The 26,709-nt window shown below is 35.5% G+C and overlaps 1 protein-coding gene across 7 annotated transcripts in view; it reads left to right on the top strand.

Moving 5' to 3' along the window:
- NIPBL (NIPBL cohesin loading factor) overlaps nt 1-26,709 on the top strand; it is a 142,626-nt gene that overhangs the window by 68,106 nt on the left and 47,811 nt on the right. For 4 of the 7 annotated variants that reach the window (XM_083883843.1, XM_083883842.1, XM_083883844.1 and 1 more), the window contains exons 9-10: nt 1,835-2,467; nt 14,776-16,296. In XM_083883843.1, the coding sequence (XP_083739969.1) occupies nt 1,835-2,467; nt 14,776-16,296 (2,154 nt within the window). Of the gene's footprint in view, nt 1-1,834; nt 2,468-12,412; nt 12,663-14,775; nt 16,297-26,709 lie in introns of those variants that run through there. The other 3 variants (XM_083883847.1, XM_083883848.1, XM_083883846.1) reach the window with 3 other exon arrangements.

Genomic DNA, 26,709 nt, shown 5'->3' with positions numbered 1-26,709 from the left:
TAATTCTGAAAAATAGTTAATGTTCCATTGTTACAACTTTAGAAGTATTCATATGAGAGATAATTCAAGATTAAGATGTCCAGAATATCTGTTTGAAAAGTTCTGAGTTGCCTTCACTGTTTGTAGAAATATCCTGCAGTTCTTACTTCCTGAGCAATAGTCATTACCATAAAAAAATTAGTAGCTAAGAATTCCTGCTACACATTACCTTTAATCTTGTAAAGTACCCAAAGAAATGGTAATTGTGGAGAGGAGCTTAACAAGAATAGGAATCCGGTGAAAAGCAAAGGAGTAATCTTCTAAAGTGTAGTGAGAACTTGGGTCCTGGTTGCTCAAGTGTGGTATCTGATTTGAGGAAGGGAAACAGAGTAGTAGAACAGTTTTTAAAATTAGAATGAGTCCAAACAGGGCTTCCCAACTTTGTGGAGGTTATTTGACAGAATATGGATTAGTTGCCAAGGGCCAAGAAGGATTAAGATAAACCCATGTCATACTCTGCTTGCTACATACAGAAGTGGGACTTCTTACAGAATGGTCTAGGGAGACAAAAGCGTAGCAGTCTGTGTGAAGAGGTCATCAGTAAAAGCACACTTTTCATGTAAATTGAAGCTTTGACAGAGATCACCATTCTGGTTTTTTCATCTATGGTTTGGTACATTGCTTAATCATTCTTAACACTTCCAAAAATATCTGGTAGAAATTTAAACTGCAGAATAAAGCTTATTTCTTATTTAGTGGCGTTTCTTGAATGAAGCACATGGGACATGTATTCCAGTTAATTTTTGCTTGTTAGAAGTGCTGACCTATGATGACCTGACCAGAATGGCTAATAATAATCTCAGTCACTGCTTTCCAAACATCAGTATTCCCCAATGGATGAATGGAATCTGAATGGTAGCTTTAAGAAGAAGAGACTGTGTGTTTCCTACCTTGCACAGTATTCCTTTCTAAGCCAAAACTATAGCTCAAAATTACAATTGGGACAGGTTGAAAAGCTTCTCTGTAGACTTTTTTCTAGGCTAACAGTTACAGGAAGCTGATCAGTTAGAGGAATTAGAACTTCAAATGTAATTAATTGGAGAAATTATTTAATTAGAGGTGTCCTCTTTTTAAAATTTCTGTACGTACCCTCAAATCCTGGAAAGAGTGCACATAGCAAAAACTCATACATTAAACAAAAAAGGAGGGGAGATAAGGCAGGGGGGATTGTAGAAAGATGCATTTAGATAGTGTTTTCTAGATAGTAATGAGTGGAGGAGGTTGGAATAAATTTACCTAAAATAAATTTGTAAAAAAGAAAATATAAGAAAAAAAATTTAAAATGAACTGTCAGAATCCAAGTTAAGGAGATTGTATATGTTTTGGGGTTATTTTTGGGTTTTTTTAATTTAAAATGTGTGGCTGGAATGGCTAGTGCCTGTATGCTGATCATTAAGTCTTCATCACTGAACCTTAATAAGAATCTTTTTGATAGTTCCTTTTTTCTGTCGTCAACTTGCTTTTGTTGATCATTTTCTAATAGCTGATACTTTGAGCCATAGGTACTATTTTTATTTATTCTTTTTTGGTGGTGGGGTTTTTTTGTTCCATCTTCTCTGAAATGATCCCTTCTCTACTTGCAGTGGACCGCTAAAATTCCTAGGAAATACACTGCAACTATCCAGATTGCATCTTGATCTAGCAATGATGTGCTTCCTACCAATCTTATTTAGACTTTTTGTGAACACAGTTATATGTAGAGATACACATTAAAAGTATGCAGGTTATATTTAGTGTGTTTTTATATAAACATGAAACAACATAACTGTTCAGTTTTTCTGAATTATTATTCTAGGATCAAGACAACCTTTAATCCAACAATCTCAGCCTCCACCTTATTCATCACCTAGAGATGTTCCCCCAGACATATTGTTAGATTCTCCAGAAAGAAAGCAAAAGAAACAAAAGAAAATGAAGTTAGGCAAGGATGAAAAAGACCAGACTGAAAAAGCTGCAATGTATGATATCATTAGCTCTCCTTCCAAGGACTCCACTAAGCTTACATTAAGACTGTCTCGTGTAAGATCTTCGGATATGGACCAGCAGGATGATATGCTTTCTGGTTTGGAAAACAGCAGTGTGTCAGAGGGTGATATTCCTTTTAATGTGCAGTACCCAGGACAGACTTCTAAAACACCCGTTACTCCACAGGATGTTAACCGCCCACTAAACGCTGCTCAGTGTTTGCCGCAGCATGAACAGACAGCTTTCCTTCAGGCACAACAAGTGCCTGTTTTACAACAGAACACTTCCGTTGCTGCAAAACAACCTCAAACTCCTGTGGTACAGACACAGCAACAGGTTTCGCAACAAGGAGCTATAACGTCATATGATGAAGTAGAATTGGATGCATTGGCTGAAATTGAGCGGATAGAACGTGAATCAGCTATTGAAAGGGAGCGATTTTCAAAAGAAGTGCAAGATAAAGGTAAAAGGATGTGTGTGTGTATATACACTCTATATTATATAAATATATATATATGCATATAAACCCCATATATATATATATAAAGAACTTCCTGTCATTGTCACATAGTTCAATTCTGTTTATTCAGTGTAGGTTCTTCTGCGACATTCATCTCCATTCCCTTCCAACAATTAACTGTAATCTTTCATATATGCGTATTTTGAATATCTGATATTCTTCATTTGGGGTCTTAATGGATGGAAAGTGAAATTCTTATGTTTCAAAATTCTTTTAAAATACTCTTACTTTGAACCATAAGCCTGAATGAAATACAGTTGATGTTGTTTATAGTTTCTAAAATCCCAGCAGTACCATAAATTAATATTTGTAGAAAGTTTTGATAGTTGTGTTATTAATCCATGTTGCCTAATTTAAGAAAATGTAGGAAAACAGTTTTACCCCATTTCTATTCATATCTCCATTTGGATTTAATGTGAAGGAGATGGTAGACTAAAATCACATCTGTTCTGTTCTTTTGAAGGTAGTGTAATGATTGGGTAATATATACAATTATGTTTTCTCTAATATTTGTTCAACTGGATGTTAATTATTATGTAGGAATTAGAAACTGTAGAGAATTACCATGTATCCGTATGGTCTGTAGCACAGAACCAGGTGGGTCTCTGAAATGTTTTATCTTCACATCAGTAGGTACACTTCCTGTCTTAATGGATTTAATTGAATCTATCAAATTTTTTAAATTTTGATTTCTCTTTCTTTTTCTGTTAACTGGTTTGAAGGTCTTCAGTTTCAGATGTGTTTTATGAATTAGATAGTAATAATTTACCATAAGTCTTTTTCAGAATCTTCCTTCTGCACTGTGTTTAACATCTGAGAAAAAAATCATTTGTAGCATAATCCTAATTTATTAGATACTCTCAAGAAAAGTCTTGCAGAATGGAAAATGGTGAAGATTCTGATTCTGGAAATTCATAGGTGAAAATGGTCCATGTAGACATACTTGCATGGAATTAATTTACACACAGTTTGGGTCTTGAACCAGCAGAGAGGGAGCAAATTTTCTCCCTATTCAAAGTGGTTTTTTAGTATTTTAGGAGATGCCTGAGTGGTGAGGGAAGAAGAGAGTTTGTGTGTGTTTGTGTGTATCTGTGTTTCTTGTACTAAAAGGTTTAACTTCTAAGATGTTTCTTATTTGGTAACTAAATCAAAGCTTTTCAGGAAGAACTATTTATGAATATAAGGAGAAAAGGTGTGCTCACCTCAAAAGAGATCTCTACTGTCTTTAATTTTAATTTAATAAGATGGGGAATTTGTTTATTTGCTTAAATCTCTTCCATTAATTTTAGATTTATTGTTGGAGAGCTTGTGGTTTGTGGCCTAATAATTCAAAAGCTACATTTATCTCCACACACTTGAAATTGAATCTTTACCACCTTTTATCTGAGAAGCAGCTGAAAAAATGCACAACATTTTATTTTGATTTCTCTTCCTTTTTATGTTGTTGACTGGTTTGAAGTTCTTGGGTTTCAGATGCTTTCAAACACTTCGATCAAGACTAAAAACCACACTTTTTGTTTTGTTGTGGCTTTCAGAAAACATTGAGCATTAGTTGTAAAGTTTGTTTACCGCTTACACATCCATGATCAGAGCCTTGATTTGTTTCTTTTGGGGAAAGGAGTGGTTTTTATAGACTGTGACCTTTTCTGTTCCCCGCTGGTCAATAGCCGTCTTCCCAAATGCAGATTCTGACCTTATGGTTTCCCCTTACCTGCATCCTCTGGTAGGTCTCAGACCTTCCTGAGTTCCTGCAATTGCTATAAATCAGCTACAAGAGTTGCTGCCTTATACTGGGACAAATTATTACTGTTTATTCACTTGTGCTAAGTTGCCCCTATGACAAACAGCAGCGCTTTCCACCTTTTCACTCTGGATCTTGAGGTTTCAGCCATGACTGCCTAGTATATAGTAGAAAGATTTGTAGCAGTCATGGAACAGATTTCTGTTAGCAGTCATGGAACAATGTTACCATGGAGAAATAAGTTTTTGTTGTTTGTGGGGGGGTTTTTTTGGTTTGTTTTTTTTTTTTTGGTAATGCTTTTGCCACTGCTTGTAAGTTTATGCTCTGTCTAGAAGCTGTTACACTCTGGGATTATTCTGGTTAGAGCTGTTTGGTTTTGTGAGGCTGCAGGAGGAAGCATCCTCTATTGTTTGTATGGGAATATGTCTGCTAGAAACATGTTCAGTAACTTCTAAATATGTCATTCATTTCTGCAAAGCTGCCTAGTGTATTTACACAAAAGGCTGGCATTTGTGCCTTTTTGTACGTGTACTGTAACTTCAGATCCCCTTATGCCAGGAAGAGTGCATGTATGTAGCACGTGCTTGGTCTAATTATAGTGGGAGTGCATAGTGCCAGCTGATGCTTTACAATAGCAAGCATCCCTTTAGAGAACTTACTCAAAATGCTAGCACATGCTAAAACCTGCATGAAAGCATCTTTGCTGCTTTTGTAACAGAGGCATGGGAATGTGTATCATAGCCATACTGTGTTTTCTCTGTATACTCACACCAGTTTCCATAAATTACTTTCAGTAAAGTGGTACTCAAAAGTTGTCAAAACTACTCAAAACTACTACTGACAGTAAATTAGTGGTCTCTTCTGTCCTTTATTTTCGACATGAAATCTCCTCATAATTCTTAACTCCATCACAGATTTTCAAATGCATTCCTTTTAATAGTAAGGGTTTGGTTGGATAGGACATGTTTCTTCTGAGGCTGATAACTGGTAGTGTGGAGGAATTTATTTCAGAGAAGCAGCAGAGATTTGAGGGGCGGGGGCATTCTTGCTGAAAATTATGTAACTTGGCTAAGGGAATGCTCAGGTCTGCGGGGTTTTTTAATGCTAAAGTCCTTTCATTATATTTGATACTGGTGGGAAATGGGGAGCCTTGTGGTAACTTACATAGTACTTTCTGTAATAAATCATTGTTTCTAATAAAGCTGTTAAAATGTTTAACTTCCACCAAACAAAGTCTTTCAAGAGCAAAGCAATCTATGTTTCAGAAGAGGAACTAACACAGGGTTTTGCAGAAGTGCCGCCTTCTTTGAAAAGCAGCTTGTCTTTCTGAAATCTGATTTTCATGCTTTCGCTTTATGAAAAAGGAATCCCTAGTGCAAAAATCATTAATGCAAAATCTGACAAATTTGGGCTAGTGTGTGTCAGATATGCGTAAGGAGTGAATTTATAATACAGACTTCCTTCCTTATATCCCAAGTGCTTTTAGCAGCTATGTTTTTATAATTCTATCCTTTTGGGCTACTTGATTCTTGGATTAAGTGGAATGCATCCTCTTTATTTATCATGATAGAGAGGTGCGAAGTTTAACAAGTTCGTTTCATCCTTGTTCTCTGTGTGGAAGTGCAGGAGTTTATCTCCTTTTTATACTTTATATCTTCTTTATACTTTATCCGTCAAGAAAGTCTCTCTGTTGGTCAATTTAACAAGTAATTTTTCTGTATCTGTTAGTGAAAGGAAATTTTGAAGATCTAGGCATTTGGCACCAAAAGTTACATTGTAATCCATCTCTTATATTTAATAGTTTCAGGACTGCTAAATAATCCATGTAACATGATGTAACTCAGATCTTCAGTTCCCATTGCTCCCCTCACAGTGGCCTCTATACCCTCATCAGATACATGATGTTGATCAATACTAGATCATATCTTCTCTTTCGAAAGAATATGTAGTATTACAGATAGATCTAGCTATTATTTATCAAGACTCAGATTATCTGAGTTGGGAAAAAAGTGGTTCAGAAAGAATATTATAGAAATGGATTGAGATTTTTCACAACGATTGACAGGTAAACCATCCTCTACTCTTGTTACATCATGATATTTTGATGATATAATTTCTTCAGAAAGGTAATGAAACTTAATTCACACTTTCTTCTCTTCTAACTACTGCCAGTAGTCACACTGCCTGTGCTACTTGGTACTGTTGAAGGCTTTTGAAACAAGTAGAGGTCTGTATTCTGAACCAATGTATGTCATAACTGACAGTGAGCTTTGTTCACATTCTGAAGTTGCCTACTCCAAGAAACTACAGGAAATCCTATTAGGTTTTAGAAATTGTCCCAAGAACTTCTGTTGTTCTCAGGCATCTTTTTTTCCTTTTGGGAGGTGGGAATGTTGGGGGAGAAATTTCATTTTGGTAATCTTAGTTCTTTGCATTAACTTGTGCTTTGCCACTGTGCCAGGTGCAAGTGGCTTATCTTTCTGTGTAAGTAGCTAAGTAGTTAGTCTGTCACTTTTAGACTAAACCTTTCCCAGAACATAAGTTCTTCTTTTTCAAGATTTAGACCTGCTACAGAATTAATTTTCAGATACAAAGTTTAACATCAAGATCTTTCATGCTTTTCTAAAACCTTCAAATACTGTGAAACAAAAATGTTTAACGTTTTAATGCTAAAAGGAGCTCGGAGTCTTTTTGCAACAGGAAGAGAGAAGACAACTTTGAAAACTACATAAAATCCCAGAAAGTAACCCATCTTTTTCAGGTACTCTTTTGCAAATTGATTTAGCTTTTTTATTTTGTTCAGACTTGCTGCTTTTTTATCTGAGCTCTTCCATACACAGAATTGTGTGGTTAGGCATTAGGAGTCTTCAAAGATACTTCAGTACAATACAGATATCTTAACAGAGGAGTTCTGCTTGTAAAAGGCACTGTTTTCTGGCATTTGTGAGGGGAGTAATTAAATCAAAATCATTAACCATTTCATTGGGAGGCTAATTTTTTTTAAAATTTAAACGGTTAGAAGGATTTTTTAATGAAGCAAACCAACTTGCATTTGTGTGTTTTTCTCTATATATTTTACCTCTGAGGATCCTTTTTACTCACTTCTTTGGAATCTTACTGTGGATTCTTTGAATTAGGAAGAAGTGAAGCTGTAATAACTTTTTTTCCAATAATTGGATCAGTTAGGGGGCATTTGGATGCCTGCTGTGGGCCCTTCTTTTTTTGGTTCGTTCCAAGTCCTTAGCAGCAGAGACACTCATCCCAAGAGTGTGAATCTGCCGGAGCAAAACTCTCAAAACTACAATTATAGGTAAGTAACTTTTTCTCTTACCTTTTAAGTTCTTACCCAGCTCCTCTCCCTTTCTCCCCATTACCCATCTCCCCTGTAAAATTCCCTAAAGAGGAAACTAATAGAAGAATAGTATTAAGAATGAATAATTTGTTTATGTCTAATTTTATGTAGCCAGTTAATGAAATAATGGAATGTGTAATTGTAAGCAATGTATTAGCATTCATTTCCAAAAATATGTTGGAGGAGGCTTATTTCCTTAAAAATGGAGCTACAAGTAGTAATTTGTATGGTAATCTTGCAGATTACAGTCATTAATAGCAGAAGGTGAAGAGATAGAGTGTGAAAAATAAATAACTGAGTGTCTGTGTAGTAGAATGTGAGACTTAGGAACCATGTATTTTGTATATACAAGCTTTCAGTAGGTCTGCATATTGTAGTGTGATGTAATGGATGAAACCTTATACAGCTCTTTCAAGAAAAACCAGTTTTGCAGCCTCTGGATCCTATAAAAGACAGATTTTGTGTTTGTGTGTGTTCAGACAGGTTTTAGGAAAAGTAAGGAGAAGAATTTCTGTTCTATTAGAGGAATTGCAATGAAATGTTGCAATATTTACACCTATCTGTGAAAAGTTACTTCCTTTCATAATTTTTTATAAAGATTAAAATATTAACAAATGAAAAATGTATTTTTTTAAAAAAAGTACAATCATGTAATTTAATAGCATTTTTATTTGTGCTCATATGTAACATGAAATCAAAATTCCTCTATTTATCCTAGGCTGTACTTTATGTAGCATAGTGCAGAAAACTGCTCTTGTAAGAAGGTGTAGAAAATAACTAAACTATAGCAGTTTAGCAAGAAACCTTCTTTGTTTCAGTCTACACTGTAAGCTAAGACTATAAAATTCAATATAAAATGCATGTAATGTATACTCTTGGTTGTACCTGTTGGATGAGAGGATTTATGATACCATTAACCCAGTAATGATTTGCATACTGGAACAGTCATTTCTCTATAACAGATTTAAATCTTGATAAAGAAATGGCACGAGTCGTTAATAAACTCTATTAAGAACTTAATCCCAGTATTTCTCTAGTTCAGTCACTGTGTTCATGCTGACATCAACCTAAGAATACACAAAGGTTTTTTTTCGTTGTCATGGAATAAAAATGTTACTGATCTAGTTAGTTGATGATATTTTTGAGTGCAAGGCAGAACAAAATCAACAGTTGGAAGGGAGAAGGGAAAGTCACCGCTTATTTCTAAAGTTTTCTGTCTATACAAATGAATTAAAATCTAATTGGATATGTTAGCTGTGATACTTAAGTAGTTTTCATTAAGTCTGATGTTAGTGTGTTGCGTTTTTCTTGTGGAATTGGATGCTGCACTGGGTATTTGAAACTAAGTGCACTTCAGGTTTTGCTGAGATAATTTGAGTTTACAAAACTATAATTTTGCACAAAATCACATGAATAAAATTCAGCATTTATGCTGAAAAATCTATCTCATAAATTAAAGTTGTATGGTTTGTGAAAGCAATATTAAATTCAGGAAGCTTAAGTTACAGTTTCCAATCTCTAAACAAATGTAGATATGTTTATACTTTTTTGCAGTTCAATTTTTGTTATTTCCTGGTGCAGTATTTCCTTTCTATTACTATAATTGACAGAGAATAGTGAGTAACCAGATATCCTTAAGTAGAAAATTTCATAAGACAGTATGATTGTGTTAATGCTATATTTAAGAGAAGAAGCAAAACTTCAGAATCTTCATTTTGATGAGGCCTACTACACCTTAAGGCATGTCAGAGATTGCTGTAGCCTTTTTGTGTTTTGAACTGAGTAAGTTTAGATTTCCCTTCTGATGGGGTTTCGTTTTTGGACAGTGACCAGAAGTTTGATGCAGTCTTTTAACAGGTTGCCAAAGATTAGGAAGTGTTTCTGTTCTGCGTCTTGTAAGTCCCTTTCTTTGAACTGAAGCAACCCAAAAGTCTTCTCGTCTCTTCAGAGATTTTTGGAATTATGTACCATTCCGTAAAGCTTCCTATATGAGGCTCATGACTGTACTTTCTTGATTTCTTCTGTAAGGGAGGAAGCAGTGAGAATAAAATCTTTGCCCTGTGTTGACTGAATCTCTCCTGCAAGGGGAAGAGCTAGTAGTGTGGAAATCTCTTCTGGGAAGAGAATCTGGGAACAGTTCCCTTTGGTTGTTCAATTCTTTTCTTTAGTTGGCATAGGACTTTGAGAGGAGGTCAGATGGGAGCAAACTCTTATGGGTTGTCAATGGTGTGCATACATGAAGGAGCAGAAGAGAACTGGTATTTGCCCTCACTCCCCTGATAGGTCATCCACTGGTGCCATTGAAGTAATTTTAAAGATTTATTGTACAGAGATTAAATTCTTGTGGTCTACAAAGCTCTGTTGGTTGGGGGATAGGGCACTTAGACAACTTTGAAGAAATCTGTGAAAAACAACTAAGAACTTCAACAGGAAATTGACAGTAGACGTGTATTTGTTATTTAGACATTTATCCATGTGCCATTTGTCAAAAATTTCTAATCTTGATTGCTGTTTTAAATAAGATAAGTTTATAATTTGTCTTTGTCTGACTTGTAAAATAGAAGAAAATAGAAGCTTTGACAATAGGTAATGACTTCTTAGGACTAGTATATTTGAGTTAAATTTGTTACTTAGTGATGTAATTAAATAAGTGCTATTTCAAATGAGGGGAAGTATACCTCAGTAATCTCTAATATGAGAGATTAGAAGAGTTAGAGGTTTAAAGATGTAAAACTCTTAAAGGTTATCCTTTACAAAAAGAAAATTTACACTTTCAATTACCATTTAAATGGTTCATCTGGAATTTAATATTAGAGGATCAATCTTTTTTGTGTCTCTGAAGAGGAGAACTTTCACATTTAACAATTTTGAATATGAAGTCTCCCACTGGGCCTTACAAGGTGTAAATGGGGAAGCAAAAATTTATCTGTTATGTCTATTTGTAAGTCTGCCAAACAGTATTAATGGAGGAAAATGTTACCATTCTGCTAAAAGGAAGCTTAGCACCCATGCTTATGGTTATTTAGACTTGTTCCCTTTCCATAGATACTTAGGAAAGGCTCATTTCACCTTGCTAGGCCAAGCAGTTTTAGAACTGGGTATCATCCAATTATAATCAGTTGTTTAAAGAGTTTATTCTGGGATTTAAGGCAATCATCAGGCTTGCACGGAAGCAGTAATTTAGAGGGTTTCAGCACTAATGATATTGACTGTTGCTTTGGAAAGATTCCAGGGTGAGTAAAAGAATAGAGATACATTTTTAATACAGCTCTCCTCATCCACCTGCTGCTTCTAACACTTCCTCAGCTTCTAAGCAGATCTATTTTCAGGATAAATGTTCTTGAAATCGATTGCCTTGTAGTTTCATCAGAAGTGTCTGTGGTTTTTCCAGCGTGATATGGTTTTTTGCACAAAGGTTCCACAGAATTAATTAATTAATTTCTAAATCTTAAAGCACTTCTAACTGTGTGATACACAGATGTTTCCAAAAGTGAAGGCCATAAGCCATAACCTGTCTCCAGAAACACTGTTCATAAGAGAATTGGTGGGAGATTACCACTTAAATCCAGCTAATTTTTTTCCCATGTCCAGCATGTGGTTCCAGTAATGTTTTGTTTCTTGTGCCATCATTTGTGAATCATTTCATTTGATAGAACAGCTCTACTATTTTTTAGTATAATGTAGTTTATCATCTTGCTTTGAGTTCCAAGGTACTGCCTTTTAGTGAGTGTGTTGCAAGGTAAAGAGAACATCCTTAAAATTTGCCAAATCAAAAGGATTCATACATAGAATAATTGTTCTCTGAACTACCATAAATTTGTTTAAGGAATTGGAAAAAAATGTAGATATATTTTGAATATATCTACAACCTCAGAGGAAGGTGGAAGAGTGAATAAAATAATCTGAAAACAATGAACTTGTATACCCAATCATTAATATAGACAGAAACCTCTTCTGTAACTTAATATTCCATTTATTGTGAAAACTGTTACAAAGCTAGAAGCAAAAACATCCTGATCACAATTTATTGGACTAAAGAGGTTGTGAGCCAACATGTTTGGAACTGCAACAGACTTTAGATCTAGGTCTGTAAGATTTCAAAGGAAGACATTAGTCTGATGAAGTCCTAGATCCCCATATTAAAAAAAAAAATACTACTGTCTATGGAATGAAGTGAATGAAGCTTGAATACTGGTGCCTTGAAGGAAACAAAATATATTTCAATGGATATTGTAAAAGCTCAATCTGTTCATTCTGGGACTCGTGACTTACTGAAGCAGCTATATGCAAACTTGCATATATTTGAGTGTAAAAGAGAAGATCTGAAGACATCTGTTTTTAGAGGTTCACTGCTCTCTTCTCACATCGCTGATTTTAATTCTCATATAGCTGAAAGTGAGTTCAAGATTTTATAAAGCCCTCAAAACACAATGTTTCACCTTTCAAATTTTTGCAGCTATTACATCAATTTAAAAAGTTTTTGTACTTATTCAATTGAGTTTTTTCATTATACTTTATGAAGGCAGTGGTACTATGTATTCATCCAACCTTTTTTGCCATAGTTCAACTGGATATTTTCTTACACTCAGGACAGCTTTTTTTGTCCTAGCTCCAGAATTCTCATAGCAGTAATGATTGAGTCTAGTTTTGAGACTCACTTTCAGGATGCACTGGAAATAAGAAGAAATCTGTGAGTGATCTGTACCTCTGTCTGCAATCACCTCGCTATTTAAGAAAATAAAACTATGAAGGTGTCACTTTCTTCTCAGGCAAGATGTCAAGTTACTAAAACATCAGTATTCTAATGTCAAGAAAAGTGAAGAATGTGCATCAGAAGAGCAATGTATTTAGAGGGAGTATGTGTGCCAAGTTGTGATGTGATCATCTACTTGTGAGTTCTCAACTTAAAATTTGACATTTTGGATGGTGAAGAACAGCAGCACGTTGAGCCTGGTCACTTACGGAAGTCCAAGCGAGAGAGTTGGCCCTACTTGAAATGTTTTGGTTGGTTGTTCTTGGTGCCTTCAGCATGAGGGCTCTGAAAGGTGAGTTTTGGTTGGTCCAGCTACAGCTGTTTAAGGCATCACAGCTCATGGCCATCTGCTCCTATAATAGACATAAGAGAGGACAGCATTTTCTTGCTTAAAACTGAATCATTCAGCCTGGTAGGTGATGCATTAGACAGTGAAATGTAGTTGTGGAAATATGACTGCGTGTTTCTTTCTGCTACAGATGAAAACTTCAGTTAAAGAAATAAGGCAGATAATGAATAACAGTGATGTCTTAAAGACTACTGTTAGATCCACCATGAGAGCTCTACTGGACTTTTCAGTGTGCCTGGCATTTCTGGACTAAAATGACAGGGCTGACAAACTTTCTTGTAAGAATGCAAGAAAAAGCAAAAATCTCCATGCTAAAAAGCTGCATCTTTGATTTGGAAAATTTATTTTACCTCACATGTCTATCATAAAGTTGGCATTTATTCCTACAGGCTTTTATCGAGTTTTGCAAAGTTCTTTATTTGCAGTTGATCGGTTTCTGCTTGGAGTTTATTGTATCTGTCTTTACTATCTTCCGGCCAGTAAATCTTGTACAAATCTTGGAGTTTTAGAAAGTTAGAGACATCCAAATAGATTTGAGGATGAAAACAATGGGGAAAGAAGCCTGTTCACATCACTGGAATTGACCATGTTACTGCTTTTAATTGTGGCCTAATTTTAATTTTGGAGTTGATCCTTCAAAGTATTTTTAAATGAGTCTTCTAAAATGTTACAAGAAATTAGAATTCATATGCTGGAATTCTGGTTTACAATTCCAGAGGACTGTGTGGGTTTTTTCATTGACGTGTATCTCCCTATTTCTTGATTGCATCCTCCTTACTGTTCCTTTCTGTCTCTGCTCTGAGTAGAAGAGCTGGATCATTGCATCTGGTGACAAGGCACCACAAACCTAGGCACAAAGTCTGGAATTTTTTTTACTTTGCATTTGTGGTCTAGGCATTTTGACAATAGATCTATGTCTAGTAATTCCTTAGACTTACAATCATATTTCTTAGACTTACAGTCATATTCCCAATTTTTTTTTACAAATTACACAGTGGTAGTTGAGAAATGAGAATAGAAGCCTTAGTGCAGGTAGTGCATCTAGTTTTTGTGGCAGAAATTCTTTTTAGTTTAGAGTTCTGTGTTGGTAATATAATGGGTTGTAGTTTTATATGGGTAGAATATACTCTTTGGGATACTTCCATGTGCTTCTCATTTCTGTAAATTGTACTGAATTACAGGGGCTGTGGTTGATTCAATTTTTCTGTATTCTAGTCCTAATGATTTTTTTAGTGTAAACTGAAAAGCTTATTGCAGAGTCAGATTCTTGACAGAAAATTATCACTATACTTCTTGTTTCATCTGTAAAAAGCATTATGATTGCAAAAGGAAAGTTTTTAAGTGTGTAGTGGCTCCCCATCTAATATGCATGTATTAAGATAGAGACTCCAATCCTTTGTGTACTGCTTTGCTTCAAAGAGAAGCATGGAATGGTGGAATAGTTACTTTATCAGTTTTATTCATTGTTCATGTGTTCCCTGACTAAAATATGTGTGAAGTCCAGCTGATTCACTGAACCAAGTAGGGAAAAACCTGTCTCGTAATCATTGCGGATTCTTGCTTAGTACATGTGTAATAAAGCAGGTTGAATCTGCAGAAGATATCTTTTATAGTAATATTCCTCAAAAACTAGTTGTGGAGCTAGCTGCACCTCAACTTTGACTTTTCAGATTTCTGCTTCAAGTGTAATTGAGTAGTTTGGGGTTTTTTTAAATGGGGTGGGGGTTTTTTTGGTCTTATGGATTGCAGCTGCTTTATTAGGTGATTCTCTTGGGAATTACACAGGGCCTTTGATTTCATATGTTTTGAGGGAGGGTTGTTCTAATGATTAACTGACATTTGTGGGAGACTGACAATGAATGATAGTCTGAATACATGAAAAAATATTAGTTAGAGAAGTCCTATTCTTGCTTTTAAATTCAGTGGATTTTGTTGTGCGTGCACATCCGTGCTGAGGAGGATTAACTGTGGGAGTGGAAGGGAATGGACATTCTTCCTTGGACATTTATCAGTTTTTATATATAACTTGTGATTTTTTTTCTCTTTTAACTTGCAGATAAGCCTCTAAAGAAGCGGAAACAAGAAAACAAACCACCAGAGGCTGGAGGTGCTACTGGAGGAAATAGAGCAGCTTCTCAGGAGACAGGTTCTGCAGGAAATGGGGCAAGGCCGGCATTGATGGTTAGTATTGATCTGCAGCAAGCAGGAAGAGCAGACTCTCAGGCTACAGTAACTCAGGATTTGGACACCATCAAAAAACCTGAAGAAATTAAGCAGTATAATGACGGGTTTGTGTGTGTTCCCCAAGAAGACACTGTTGGAGTTCTCAAATTTAAACCTGAAAACCATCCAGAATTTTTTAGGAAAAAGTCAGACTTTGAAAGTCAAAAGACAGATATCCAGCAAAATGAAAGCAGACAAATGGAATTCCAGCAAAATGAGAGCAGACGGTTGGAAAGTAAATACAATGAGAGCAAGCAGTTAGAAGTGAAACATGAAAGCAGACAAATGGAAATGAAACAAAATGAGAACAGACAGACAGAATTGAAACAAAACGAGAGCAGGCAAATGGAGATGAAACAAAATGAGGGAAAACAAAATAATGGCAAACAGGAAATACGGCAGAGGCCAGAAACACCGAAACAGAAGAGTGAAGGCAGACCTGAAACACCGAAACAGAAGAGTGAAGGGAGGCCTGAAACACCAAAACACAAACATGATAATAGGAGGGACTCTGGTAAACCTTTGTCAGACAAGAAAATTGACATATCTAGGCATAAACTAGATGTGAAATCTGATCCTTCAAGGATGAAACCTGAAAGCCGACCTGATCCAACAAAACCGAGGCCTGATGGACGCTCAGTTTCTGATACACCAAGGCGTGACCATGATAGCCTTAAACAAAGATCTGAGGACAGGGGGGAGTCAGAGAGATACAGAGGAGATCCATCCAAGATTAGAAGGCCTGAATACTTGAGATCCTCAAACAAAAGTGAACATGAGTCTAAGCATGGTATTAAATCTGATGGTTCAAAACCTGAGAAATTTGAAAGGAAATATAGGCATGAGTCTGGTGATTCAAGGTTTTCTTCTGGGGATCAGAAATCAAGACCTGACAGCCCTCGTATTAAACAGGAAGGTAAAGGGGATTCTAGCAGATCAAGACCTGATAAACCTGGTTTTAAGTCACCAAACAGCAAGGATGAACGAAGGACAGATGGGAGTAAGAGTAAAGTCGATAGTAATAAAGCACATGGTGACAATAAAGCAGAGTTTCCCAGTTATTTGTTGGGAGGAAGATCTGGTGCATTGAAACATTTTGTCATTCCAAAAATCAAGCGTGATAAAGATGGCAATGTTACTCAGGAGTCAAGGAAAACTGAATTTAGAGGTGAACATAAGGACAAAGTAGAGAAGATTGGGCTAGTTGAAGATCTAAATAAAGGAGCTAAGCCTGTAGTTGTCCTTCAAAAGCTTTCTTTGGATGATGTGCAGAAATTTATTAAGGACAGAGAAGATAAATCAAGGGGCTCTTGTTTTAAACCTAACAAGAACAAGTCATCCAAACCTAATAAAGGTAAGATTGTTTTAGTATTAATTGCATTGTATCTTTTACACTTAAGTTCTTGTAGATTTTTCTACATCTGGTGTTAGAAGTTAAATGCAAACATTTGATAGTTTATATGCTTCCTTATGTGGTGAGAAATAAAGTGAAACTAGTCTAAGGAACTACTCTAAGGACTTGTCATTATTGAAAATCAGGTACAAATCTACCTGAAATTATTTATTTACTTCAGTACAAGTACTTAATCTGGCAACACTTAAGTGGTTTTCAGGTGTACTTCAGCTGCATTGGTTTTATATGGTAATTTATCCAGTGAAATGTAATTCTTGTATGTGTAATTTACCTAGTTTAGGTGTGTCTGTATAAAGGACTGCCACTACTGTAAATACTGTTGCTGGAATAGTGGGAAATACTAAGTATACAAGCCCTAAGATTCTTATATATATATATAATTTGAAGTGAAACGGGTTTTTCCAAGGCATGATTTGACATGGTGGTAGTAAGAACATAGTTGCAAAGTCTCATTTCCCTCTTTAACACAGTAAATACAAGTCAGTTGAGGAGGCTCCGTACTTGAGACTTAGTGACGATAGACAGGGAAAAACACCTGGTCTGTAGGAGAATTTATATATCATTGCCTCTAGTGTCCATTATATGCAGAAAGAAGAAAGCTGAACAATTAGCTGGCATTTTGAAATTAGTAGTATGGACAGGATTTAGAATAGCTTGTAGATTTGATATTTAACTGATTGCCTCTTCTGCAGATTTAACACTTTAAAATAAGATCGCTTTTGTTCTTGGTGGTTTAATTTTGGCTTCTTTGGTTTCAGACTGACCTAGATCATTTCACATTGTGAAATCAGCATTACTAACTGGTCAGGTTTTCTTTTTTAGCATTTAACATTTAAAGAATTTAAATTTTTTCTGTAGTCATGTTTATAGAGTTGTTGTGTCTTAAAATAGATCAAAAGCCAGAGGAGAAGTTCACACCTGTGTGTAGGATAATGTATAAATCCATTTTGAGATCTATAATGAATTCAAGATTAAAACATTTTCTTATATAGCTGATCTGGTAAGAAATTATGTAGAAATCGTCTTTGTGAATGTATAACTATTTTAATGCACCTGTAAAGAGGTCTTTGTACCACTAATTTCCTGTGCTATGCTTGTTTTCTATCTACTAACCGGTTTATATTAACCCTAAAAAGCCTTAATAATAATTTGTGATGTATTTTACATCTTCGTAAAATATTAGCCTCCTTATTAGGGATTTCTCTTTGTCCTGGAAATAAGAACATTGTTCTTGTCACTTTTTGAGGTTCAAAAGAGGCAAAATTTCCATTTCTAATAATAAATATCTAGAGTTAGCCATAAAATTATGATATCTTTGTTTTCAGTTTAATCTGAAGCTTTCAGATTCTGTTCTTGATAGGAAATGCTAAAAACTTTCTGATGGAACTCAAGTCTAGTCTCAGTAGGATAGATTTTGAATTCACACATTTTTATGTGCAGAAAATCAGTTACTTTAAAGTCTTCAGAATAATAGGTAGTGCATGTATACCGTCCAAACTGTTTCTGAATTACTTTTTTTCTTGTAGTCTGTATTATATGTGGTTATGTATGTAGAATGTTTTAGTAATGTATGAAGGTTTGAATGACTTTTGGTGTGATTCTAGTAGCTGTCACAGATGAGAAATGCATTGATTCCAAAGTCAGGTTTATAATTTTTCTCCAATGTTTTTCTGCATTTATTTTCTTTCAGAAGTCATCATTTTCTTGCATTTCTTGCACTTTGAAATAACTTGGGACACGTTTTACTGGGGAAAAATGGTTTGAATCTGATATGAATCTTTTTGCAATTGTATTCAGAATATGGTTTTTACAATACTAGATGCTAGAAATAGGTTTCATGAAGTAATGTAACTATTTTATGTTACAAATCAAATTCTGAGTGTTCAGCAGGCAGATTTTGGAGAAAGTGTCTTTGAACTGCAGATTTTTGATGTGTATACTTAGTTATGGTTTGTTTGTTTGTTTGTTTTTCTGGTACCTTACTTCCTAGAATGCATTATGCTAATTAACTAGGTGAATTCCAGTGTTTGAAAAGGTACATATTTTATAAAGTTATCTCTCTTTATAAGGCAAAGTTTATTTGTCAACAGCTGATGTAGATGTATTCATGCCACTGCCACAGTGTCCTCAATCCAGTTGAAATAGTGTTCACAGTTTTACTTGGTGCCACTTTTAGTTATAAACTTCTTAATACACTAGGAAATGCAATTTTCGTAAACCTTCTTTTAGTTCTTCCTGTACTACTTAGTAGATTGTAGCAGTTCTTTTCTAGTGTCGCCTTTTACCATCATTATTCATCTTCTCACATGCCTCTTATGCCATGTAGCTTAGTATATTTTACTTTCTCTTATTTCATTACCCTTGTATCTCTTCTCCTTTCTTTTTTGTTTTCTCATCCATTCATCCCTCAATCAAATGTCTTCTCCTGGCTTTGCCATGTACAACATCATTGCTATAATTTTTCTGAAATGCAGTTTAAAGTAGGGTTGTTCAGCTAGTTCAAAACATGCTTTAGTCATTCTGTCTTAAGGAGCTAATTCCCATTCATTACAAAGCTCAATAAAATTTGCTCAGATTCAGCTACAGTTAGTTCTTTGCAAACTGAAAGCCTGTACAACTTTTTGCATTGTTTTAGTAAATTTTAAAATTGTGCCTTTATTTGCATTGGACTTCAAAAAGACATTGTCATCAAATTTTATAGAAATTCTGAAATTTTATCAGGTTATGAATGGGAGGAATAGCCACAGTATGTGACCATTAATAATGAATCAATCCAAAAGTCCCTTTTGCCATTTACAAGGAAGAAGGAACTTTTCTCTCTCTCCTTCTCTCTCTCTCCTGATCTTTAATCATTTTTCTGAAAGATTAAGTGTATCTTAGGGGAAAGTTAAAGATTTTTTTTCATAGTATTTTTGTTACAGGATCTTGTGGTGAAGTCTTGTGGCCAGTTTTGTCCAGGTCAGAATGAACTGTGACATTTTCTTTGTCTGACTTTAACATCTCTGAATGTCTTTTATCTTGGTTTTAATGAAAATGTATATTGTTGTGGGATCCATGAAACTTTCTCTTTAAGCTTGTGCCTGCAATGAGGAGGTCGCTGTCCTTTCTTTTCAGAGCTTCAGTGAATACCTTCTCTGCTGCTTTTTAGGGCTGTGCTGATCAGCTGTGTTGGGATGGAAGCTGTTAGCAGCTTCACCGTTACTGCATTCTGAACAAGACAAATTTTCCTTTGTTAAGTATAAGTAATGGGAGAAACTGTAACTGTCTGTGTAAAATGTCTGAGAAGGTTTATAATAAATTTGAAGGATTGTCTTTGCAAAATAAGCATCTTTTCGATCTTCCTATATCACCTCAAAGGAGTTTGTTGTTTTAAGGGAAAAAAAAAGAAATTCAGATCTGTGTGCTTTTCCTCCATTGTGTAGATTGTTGTGGGATTTTATTATCTTTACAATACAGAACTGAAGACATAAGATTTTATTGCTCGCTACAAGTCTTCCTATGTTCTCTGATCTGAAATTTGAGTAAAAACATGACGTTTCTTTGAAGATACTCTTCATATATACTCTTTACAGGATCAGCTAAAAATCTTACTGCTTAATCATCTTCATGTCATTAAAACAACGCTTCTCAATTCTTCTGTGTGATGTTCTTATATAGTCTGTTTGGGAGTTTTGGTGTGTTTGTTTTTAATTCCAGGTGACTTTTTCAGAGCCTGCAGTAACTCTGAACATTTGTAACATTTGTGTAACATGACAATCTGTCTTTGGGTTCTAGTGCTGTTGGAAATAGTTTCACTTGGGAAACAGCAATCAATTTTCTTCTAGTAGTGACAAGAAAGGGAGTATTTCAGGGTGAAGAGTTGTATCCAGATTGTGTGAGCTCAGTTGAGTGAACTTGTGATGCCTCTCCCTGATTTCTAGTTAGCACAACTACATAAGATGCTTTATGATACGGATGAAAACTGTGGGCTGAAAGGAAGTGCCAATTCTAAACCTTGTTTAAATCCTACATGTACAGGAATTCTATAAGGACAAAATTGGGTTATGGATGTTAGCACACCAAATTTTAGAGTTCCCACTAATTTGTTTCCAAAATAACAATTTCTTAATCCTGAAACAGAGACCCAGAAATCAGAGGGGCCACAAGGAAATAACTGGAGTAAAAAAATACTACTCTGGGGAAGTTTGAAACTCAGCTTGCTTCCCATAAATTGTGCTTTTGTAAAGGTTAGCATTGTGAAAGTCCTCAGTTCCATGTATCTTGAATTTGAAATCACCATCTTGAAGTTCCTGGTAGGAACTGTCTTTGCATGTGTCAAGGCCAGAGTAATAACCTGCTGACCATCTTGCATGTGCATGCAGCACTGGGCAGATATGTAGAAAATGATGCCACATTTCAGAGGAAAAAATACTGTATCTCAGCATTTACAGCACAAAATATATAATGATTCTTCTCAACTGAAATGTTTAAAATTTCTTCAAGCTAGAATTTAATTGTAGTACAGAAAAACAGCTATGACTTTCATAAGAATTCTAGAATCTTTCTGGTTTTCTCTTTTCTGATATATTAATGACTATGTCCTCTCAACTTAACTAGACTAGAAGAGGGACTGGCTCACCTTTGTGCCTTTAGAAATATTTCAAGCTATGTTGGGTTTGCAGAGGAACCATTTTGATATGCACTTTGTTCACTGAGCCCTGATTATTTGGTTTTTTGGATTAAGAGGTTCACATTTTGAAAAAATTCCAAGCATTGTTTAGTTAAAAGTCTAAACTATATATAACTTTGTTAAGTCTAGGAAAATCTGATTTCTCCAACGTGCTTTGGACTGGAATGGTTTTGCTCCTACTTGCAGGGAGTTTTAAGATATGTTGTGTCTGTCCTGTTCCAGAAAGTAGCTGGGATTTGTGTGGGCATTGTCCACACTCTCTGGGACCTTCATTTTTGGTGCTAGTTTTTCAGAAGTAGATGTTGGGTAAGCTGGTATTGGTACACAGCAGCAACCAGCCACTGCACACTGGAGTAATTCCTTATATTGATCTATCCTGCTAACAGAGGTGACATTTTCAGCAAAGAGCTTTGCCTGATGGCTGCTTTACTGATATTTGTTTCCTACTTTAGACTTTTCTAATAAGGTAAATATTTCGATTCTTGCTCCTACAGTGTTTTTCTGGATAGGAAAAGTGAAGTTTGTGTGTGTCACATTGAATTCTCAGCAGCAATGAATTTGACCCAACCCACTAATTCCATTATGCTTCGTCTGAAAATATGATGCTTGGTCTGTTTGCAGATTTAGGACTGCATTGTTTAATTAGTTGATTTTTGAATAATTATTTGGGCACATGTAAGTGGCACACATTTATTACCTAATTCATCAGAACAATTTCTCGTCTGAAACTGTTCTTGGTTCATGGACATGGATGCTTGATTGAGTTCCTCTTACTTCTGGGAATTGCTAAGGCTATTTTGTAGAAATAATTTTTACAACAGTGGATTGCAATGTGTAAATGTGGCCCAGCAATTTGTCTGATGTCAATTACACTATGCAATGCAGACTTGTTCATGTGTCTAAGGATCTGAAGGTGAATGTTGGTCTCGGGTTATGTCCAGGGATACGTGCTTGAAATTCTTGGCTTGAATTTTCTTCTAGCCAAAGGGTAAAATTGATTAACACAAATGCCAAAAAGCCTCATATTTGTTTCTGAAGAATTAACTTTTCTGTTGCTCAACATTTTCAGCTGTTCTAGATCACGCTTTTCATGTAAGAAAATTTAAACCATTTACTTGAAATTTGGAGTTTATTTTGGTTCCATGGGAATACTACCACCAAACAGAAAAAAAAGAGTATGGAATCTTTTTTGTCTTTCAGACTACTGAACTGTGTTTGCATTGAATAACTTTCTCTTAAATATACATTCTTTTTAATTATCTTCCAGGCAATTTTCCTGCACTGCTTTATTTTTAAAGCTAAAACATCAGCAATTTTTTATTGTTGTTTATTATGTAATTATTATCCTGAAGGAACAAGACTAGTAGATTCATGCAATATTTTTAGTGATGAGGAGGAGAATGTTTCTATGCAATAGTAAGAAAAATAAGATCTTCTTGATGTGCCTGGAAGTCACAGATGAGATGTAAAATAAAGGCCTTTTTTTTTGTTTATTCTCTGCAAAGGTTTTGGTTGTATTTGGTTCTATATATTGCTTATATAGAAGTTCTTGTTTTATGAGAAGAGAAATTTTGAGGAATAATCTGATTTTATTTAATTAAGGTCTTTTGTCTCAGGCTCAATTGAGAATCAGAATCCAATCAGAATCCATGGCTGGAAAAATACTTTAGTCATAAATTTCAAATGCTAAACGTTAATCATCACAGGATCAACAAATGGTTTTGGTTAGAAATGATCTTAAAGATCATCTCATTCCAACTGCCTGCTATGGGCAGGGACTCCTCACACTGGATCAGGTTGCTCAGAGCCCCATCAAGCACGGCCTTGAGCACTACCAGGGATGGGGCGTCCACAACCTTTCTGGACAATTTGTTCCAGTACCTCACCACCCTCTCAGTAAAGAACTTGTTTCCAAGATCTAAACTAAACCTCATGGCTTTTGGTTTAAAACTGTTCCCCCTTGTCCTATCGTATCTGCCAGTGTAAAAAGCCACCCTCCCTCATTTTTTATAAGCCTCTTTTGAGTACTGAAAGTAGTTCTAATAGAAGAATATTAACAGATAAATTGCATGCTGGGTTTTGCAACTCTACAAAATACCTTAACTTCTTCAAAAAATAAATTGACTTGGCCTAAATTTCAATGCATGTGTTCAAAAGCAATGACAGCAAAATCCAAAAGCACCCCCTGATACTGATTCATAAAAGCAAGAGAGTTTGTGCCACATTACTTTTATTTCAATTGCCAACCTTGCTCCTTTTTATTCTGAGTGCTGCTTTATTTTTTGTGCAGCATCTTGAAAAACTAGACTGCTCTAGCCTCCTTTATCAATTTCTGTGCAGACAGAAGGTTAGCAATAAGGCCAGCAGTAAGTTCCTACAGCAATCAGATAGCTTGAGAACATCATTGATGCCAATGTAAATGTAAGTTCTCTTGGGACAGTGTGTGTTGCATGTGTTCCCTGCTCTCTCTCTGGATGTTTCAGAGTCCCTTTTTGAAATCTCTTTCCTCCTTCTAAAAATGTTTGTTTCTTCTCAGAGTATTTTGTACTATTGTAAAATTCTTTATGAATCTATGTTTCTTAGCTGTGGTTAATGATGTCTTCTCTTGTATCGTGGAGTTATTCTGTTGCCATATTGTTCTCTGGTGAGCCTGTCTGGGTCTCATCTTTCAAGGCCAGAGCTGAGGACTGGAGTAACAGCAGGGAGTCTGAAACTTTCTTTTTTTAGTGTGGGAGCCTTTTCTTTGTGCTACTGTTGGGGAAAATGAGGAAGAATTGTTTTAAAAAATATGTTAAAGCAGGCTCCATGAAACGTAGGACTTATTTCGCCCTAACACTACCTTTCTCCATCCTACTAAATTGATTGCAGCAGAGAATTCCTGTGCGTGCAGCCCCTTAGGTTGTGGTGAGGCCATCTCAGTTTCCCATCCTTTTTCTGGCATGCGTGTGTGTGATGTGATCTCTGGAGTTATCCCTTCATTTATGTAGTCAAAAGATGAGGGTAAGGCACTCAGTAGAGGATTATATCCTTTTGGATGCATCCTGTAGGATGTAGCTCTATACCCTTCAATAAGCTTTAAAGCAGTGAAGGGGAGGGGGGAGAGGAAAGAGAAAAGCTGCTGGTGTAAATGTACTACTCAGTTTGTTTTCACCAGTATTCATTGATCATGTGTTTTTCAGCTGATGACAGGTTATTGAGATAAAAGTGGAACTTCCATATATGAGCAGATATGCCCTTGTCAAAATTTAAATTTACTTTAAAAAATTACTGGGATTTCCCTGTATTTCCCCTTATGTTCCTGAAACTGTTCAGGGCACAAAATTATTTTGACAAGTGTGAAACTGGTGGCCATCGGACTTATCACCAAGGGCTCCCTGCACCACGTAAAGAACACACTGTAGCATTTTAAGGGAGAACCTGGTGGAAATGATATCATTAAATTTGTGCACTTGAGAAAGAACCAAAGATTCTTCAGCTTTATCCAGCAACTGTCTTGTCAGTTTATAGGCACTCATGTGGCCCTTTGCATTCCAGTGTCAGAATACTATAGTATAACAATAGTTAGCTATTTTAGAAGGTCTTTTGTTTTCTAAATAGCTTATAATATAGGGAAGTACTTCTTTCCTTTCTTTTTCTTTTAGTTCCTTATCTCAAACACAACCTAATCTGCATGAGTATTTGCTTTAGATTTAACCTTTGAGTCGCTGCTTTTGTAGCTACAGTGACATGGCTATTCAACAAGATAGCAGCACTCTTCTTATGGAATAAGGATACTTTATTTAATATACTGCAGGTTTGAAGGTTGGTTGAGCTAATCCAGAAAGAAAATGCTTTCCTTTCTGTGTATGTATGCCTGACATAAGAGGAAAGTTATACTGTAAGCTTTTATTAGAAAAGGGAGGAATATCCTTTATCAAATGCTCAGAGGGGATATTTAAGGAAGGTGAGCTTAGTCTCTGTGGAGTTAAATAACAAGACTGGATATATTAGTCATCAGCAAAATAAAAAAAGTCCAATAGCAGGTAATGTCTTTTGTGACAAAAAAGGAACAAGAAAAGGGAAAAACACGAGCTGCAGTCAGTAGGGGTTTGTTTTTAATGTCCAAATGAAGGTGAGTGACAGTTCTCTAGTACAGAAATTCAGTAGTAAAAATTCAATTTTTAAATGCTGAGAAATGGAAAAATTCATATCCTCACCCCGAACGGGTGGCATTATTCCCCTCTCAGACCTCTGTGTGTTCTTTCATATATTGTCTTCATAGTTGGAAAAAGTTGCATTTTAAAATCAAGATATATAGAGAGATTACTAACAGGAATTTGCATTAACTGCAGTTTTGTTTATTGTAGACAAGTAGCATACGGAAATGGAGAAGATCATATTTGTGTTTCCACTGTATTAAGTGTCTCATAGTTATGAAAGTAGCAATTCAGAGTTTAGATTTCTAACAGTATTTTAATCTTGATGGCTTGTAGTTCACAGGAAGCTGTACCACGGTTTGATCTAAACCATGCATTTCTTTTCCATAGTTTGAAAAGCGAAGACAAGTTATTACTGAGAAAATAAGAGTTTATTCATTTTGGTTTTGATTTCATCAAAACAGAGAAATAGCCTCTCTGATCATGGAAAGCTCACCTAAACATCAGTAAGAATCATCCTCTTTTCCATAGGTGCTTTTTTGAAGTTGTTCCATCAAGGCAGGTGGCACTAACATGAACAGAGATTATTATGTCAAAAAAGTAATTGTGCTGTCCATATTGAATGGACCCAGCAAAAGTCCATAAGAATACTATCTTTTCTTAATGTTTAACCTCTCTTGAAGGATGATCTGCCTGGATCAGGAAGAGCTATTTCACTTAGGTCAACGCAAGGTGATTTTGGATCCTCCTAAAGATTACATATGCATAAATATTAGCTAAAGCTGTTCTACAAAGTTGAAGGTGCAAAACAACAGTACTGAGCTGTGAATCAGTTCTGTTCTTTTCCATTAATTTTTTAAACCATAAATGAGAAAGGAAATACTATAGGTATTTATAGAAATTTTTCTAGTATACACAGTAAAACCCTCTGAAAAGCTTCCCAGACTATAAGAAGATATGGGACCAGGCTTATAGACTAATTAATTTTTCACTGAGATTCTCTGATTGATCTTTAATTGTGTTACACTTTGTAAAGAAATGGTTGGTGAGAAAATACACTATCTTGAGGGTCAGTGGACATTGAGTAGTAGATGAAGATTCATTAGTATATTTGGAGAAGCACTATAGAAATGACTGCTCATGTATGCAGTTCTTTGAAATTAATTGTTCTTCTGTGTCTTCCCTTTGGTCTCACCAGCATGGAGTTTGTTAGAATGCTCTTCCTGGCATTAAGAGAAAGGTCTTGTCATGATGGTACTTTTCTTCTGGTTTAGATTTTTTTTGGTCGTTTTTGGTTTTTGTTTTTTTGGGTTTTTTTGCTTGTTTGCTTAAAAGTTACAGAAGTTTTGAAATTATGTGGAAAATGACATCTGAAGAATACACATGCCTGTAGTCTCATCTCAGGCATGTGGTATACACTGATCACACACTTTGCAGAAAATGGATTTTTTCCATTCTTCAGCAGTATATTTGGGCGTTATATTAGATTATCAAGTAACTTTTTAGTACAGGTACCTCCTCTTTACTGTTTAAAAAGCCATGCATGCT

The sequence above is a fragment of the Zosterops lateralis genome, assembly GCF_965231275.1.
Source record: "Zosterops lateralis genome assembly, chromosome: Z".
Lineage (NCBI taxonomy): Eukaryota > Metazoa > Chordata > Aves > Passeriformes > Zosteropidae > Zosterops > Zosterops lateralis.
The sequence above is the reverse complement of the archived record's forward strand: the minus strand, read 5'-3'. Positions and strand labels throughout refer to the sequence as shown.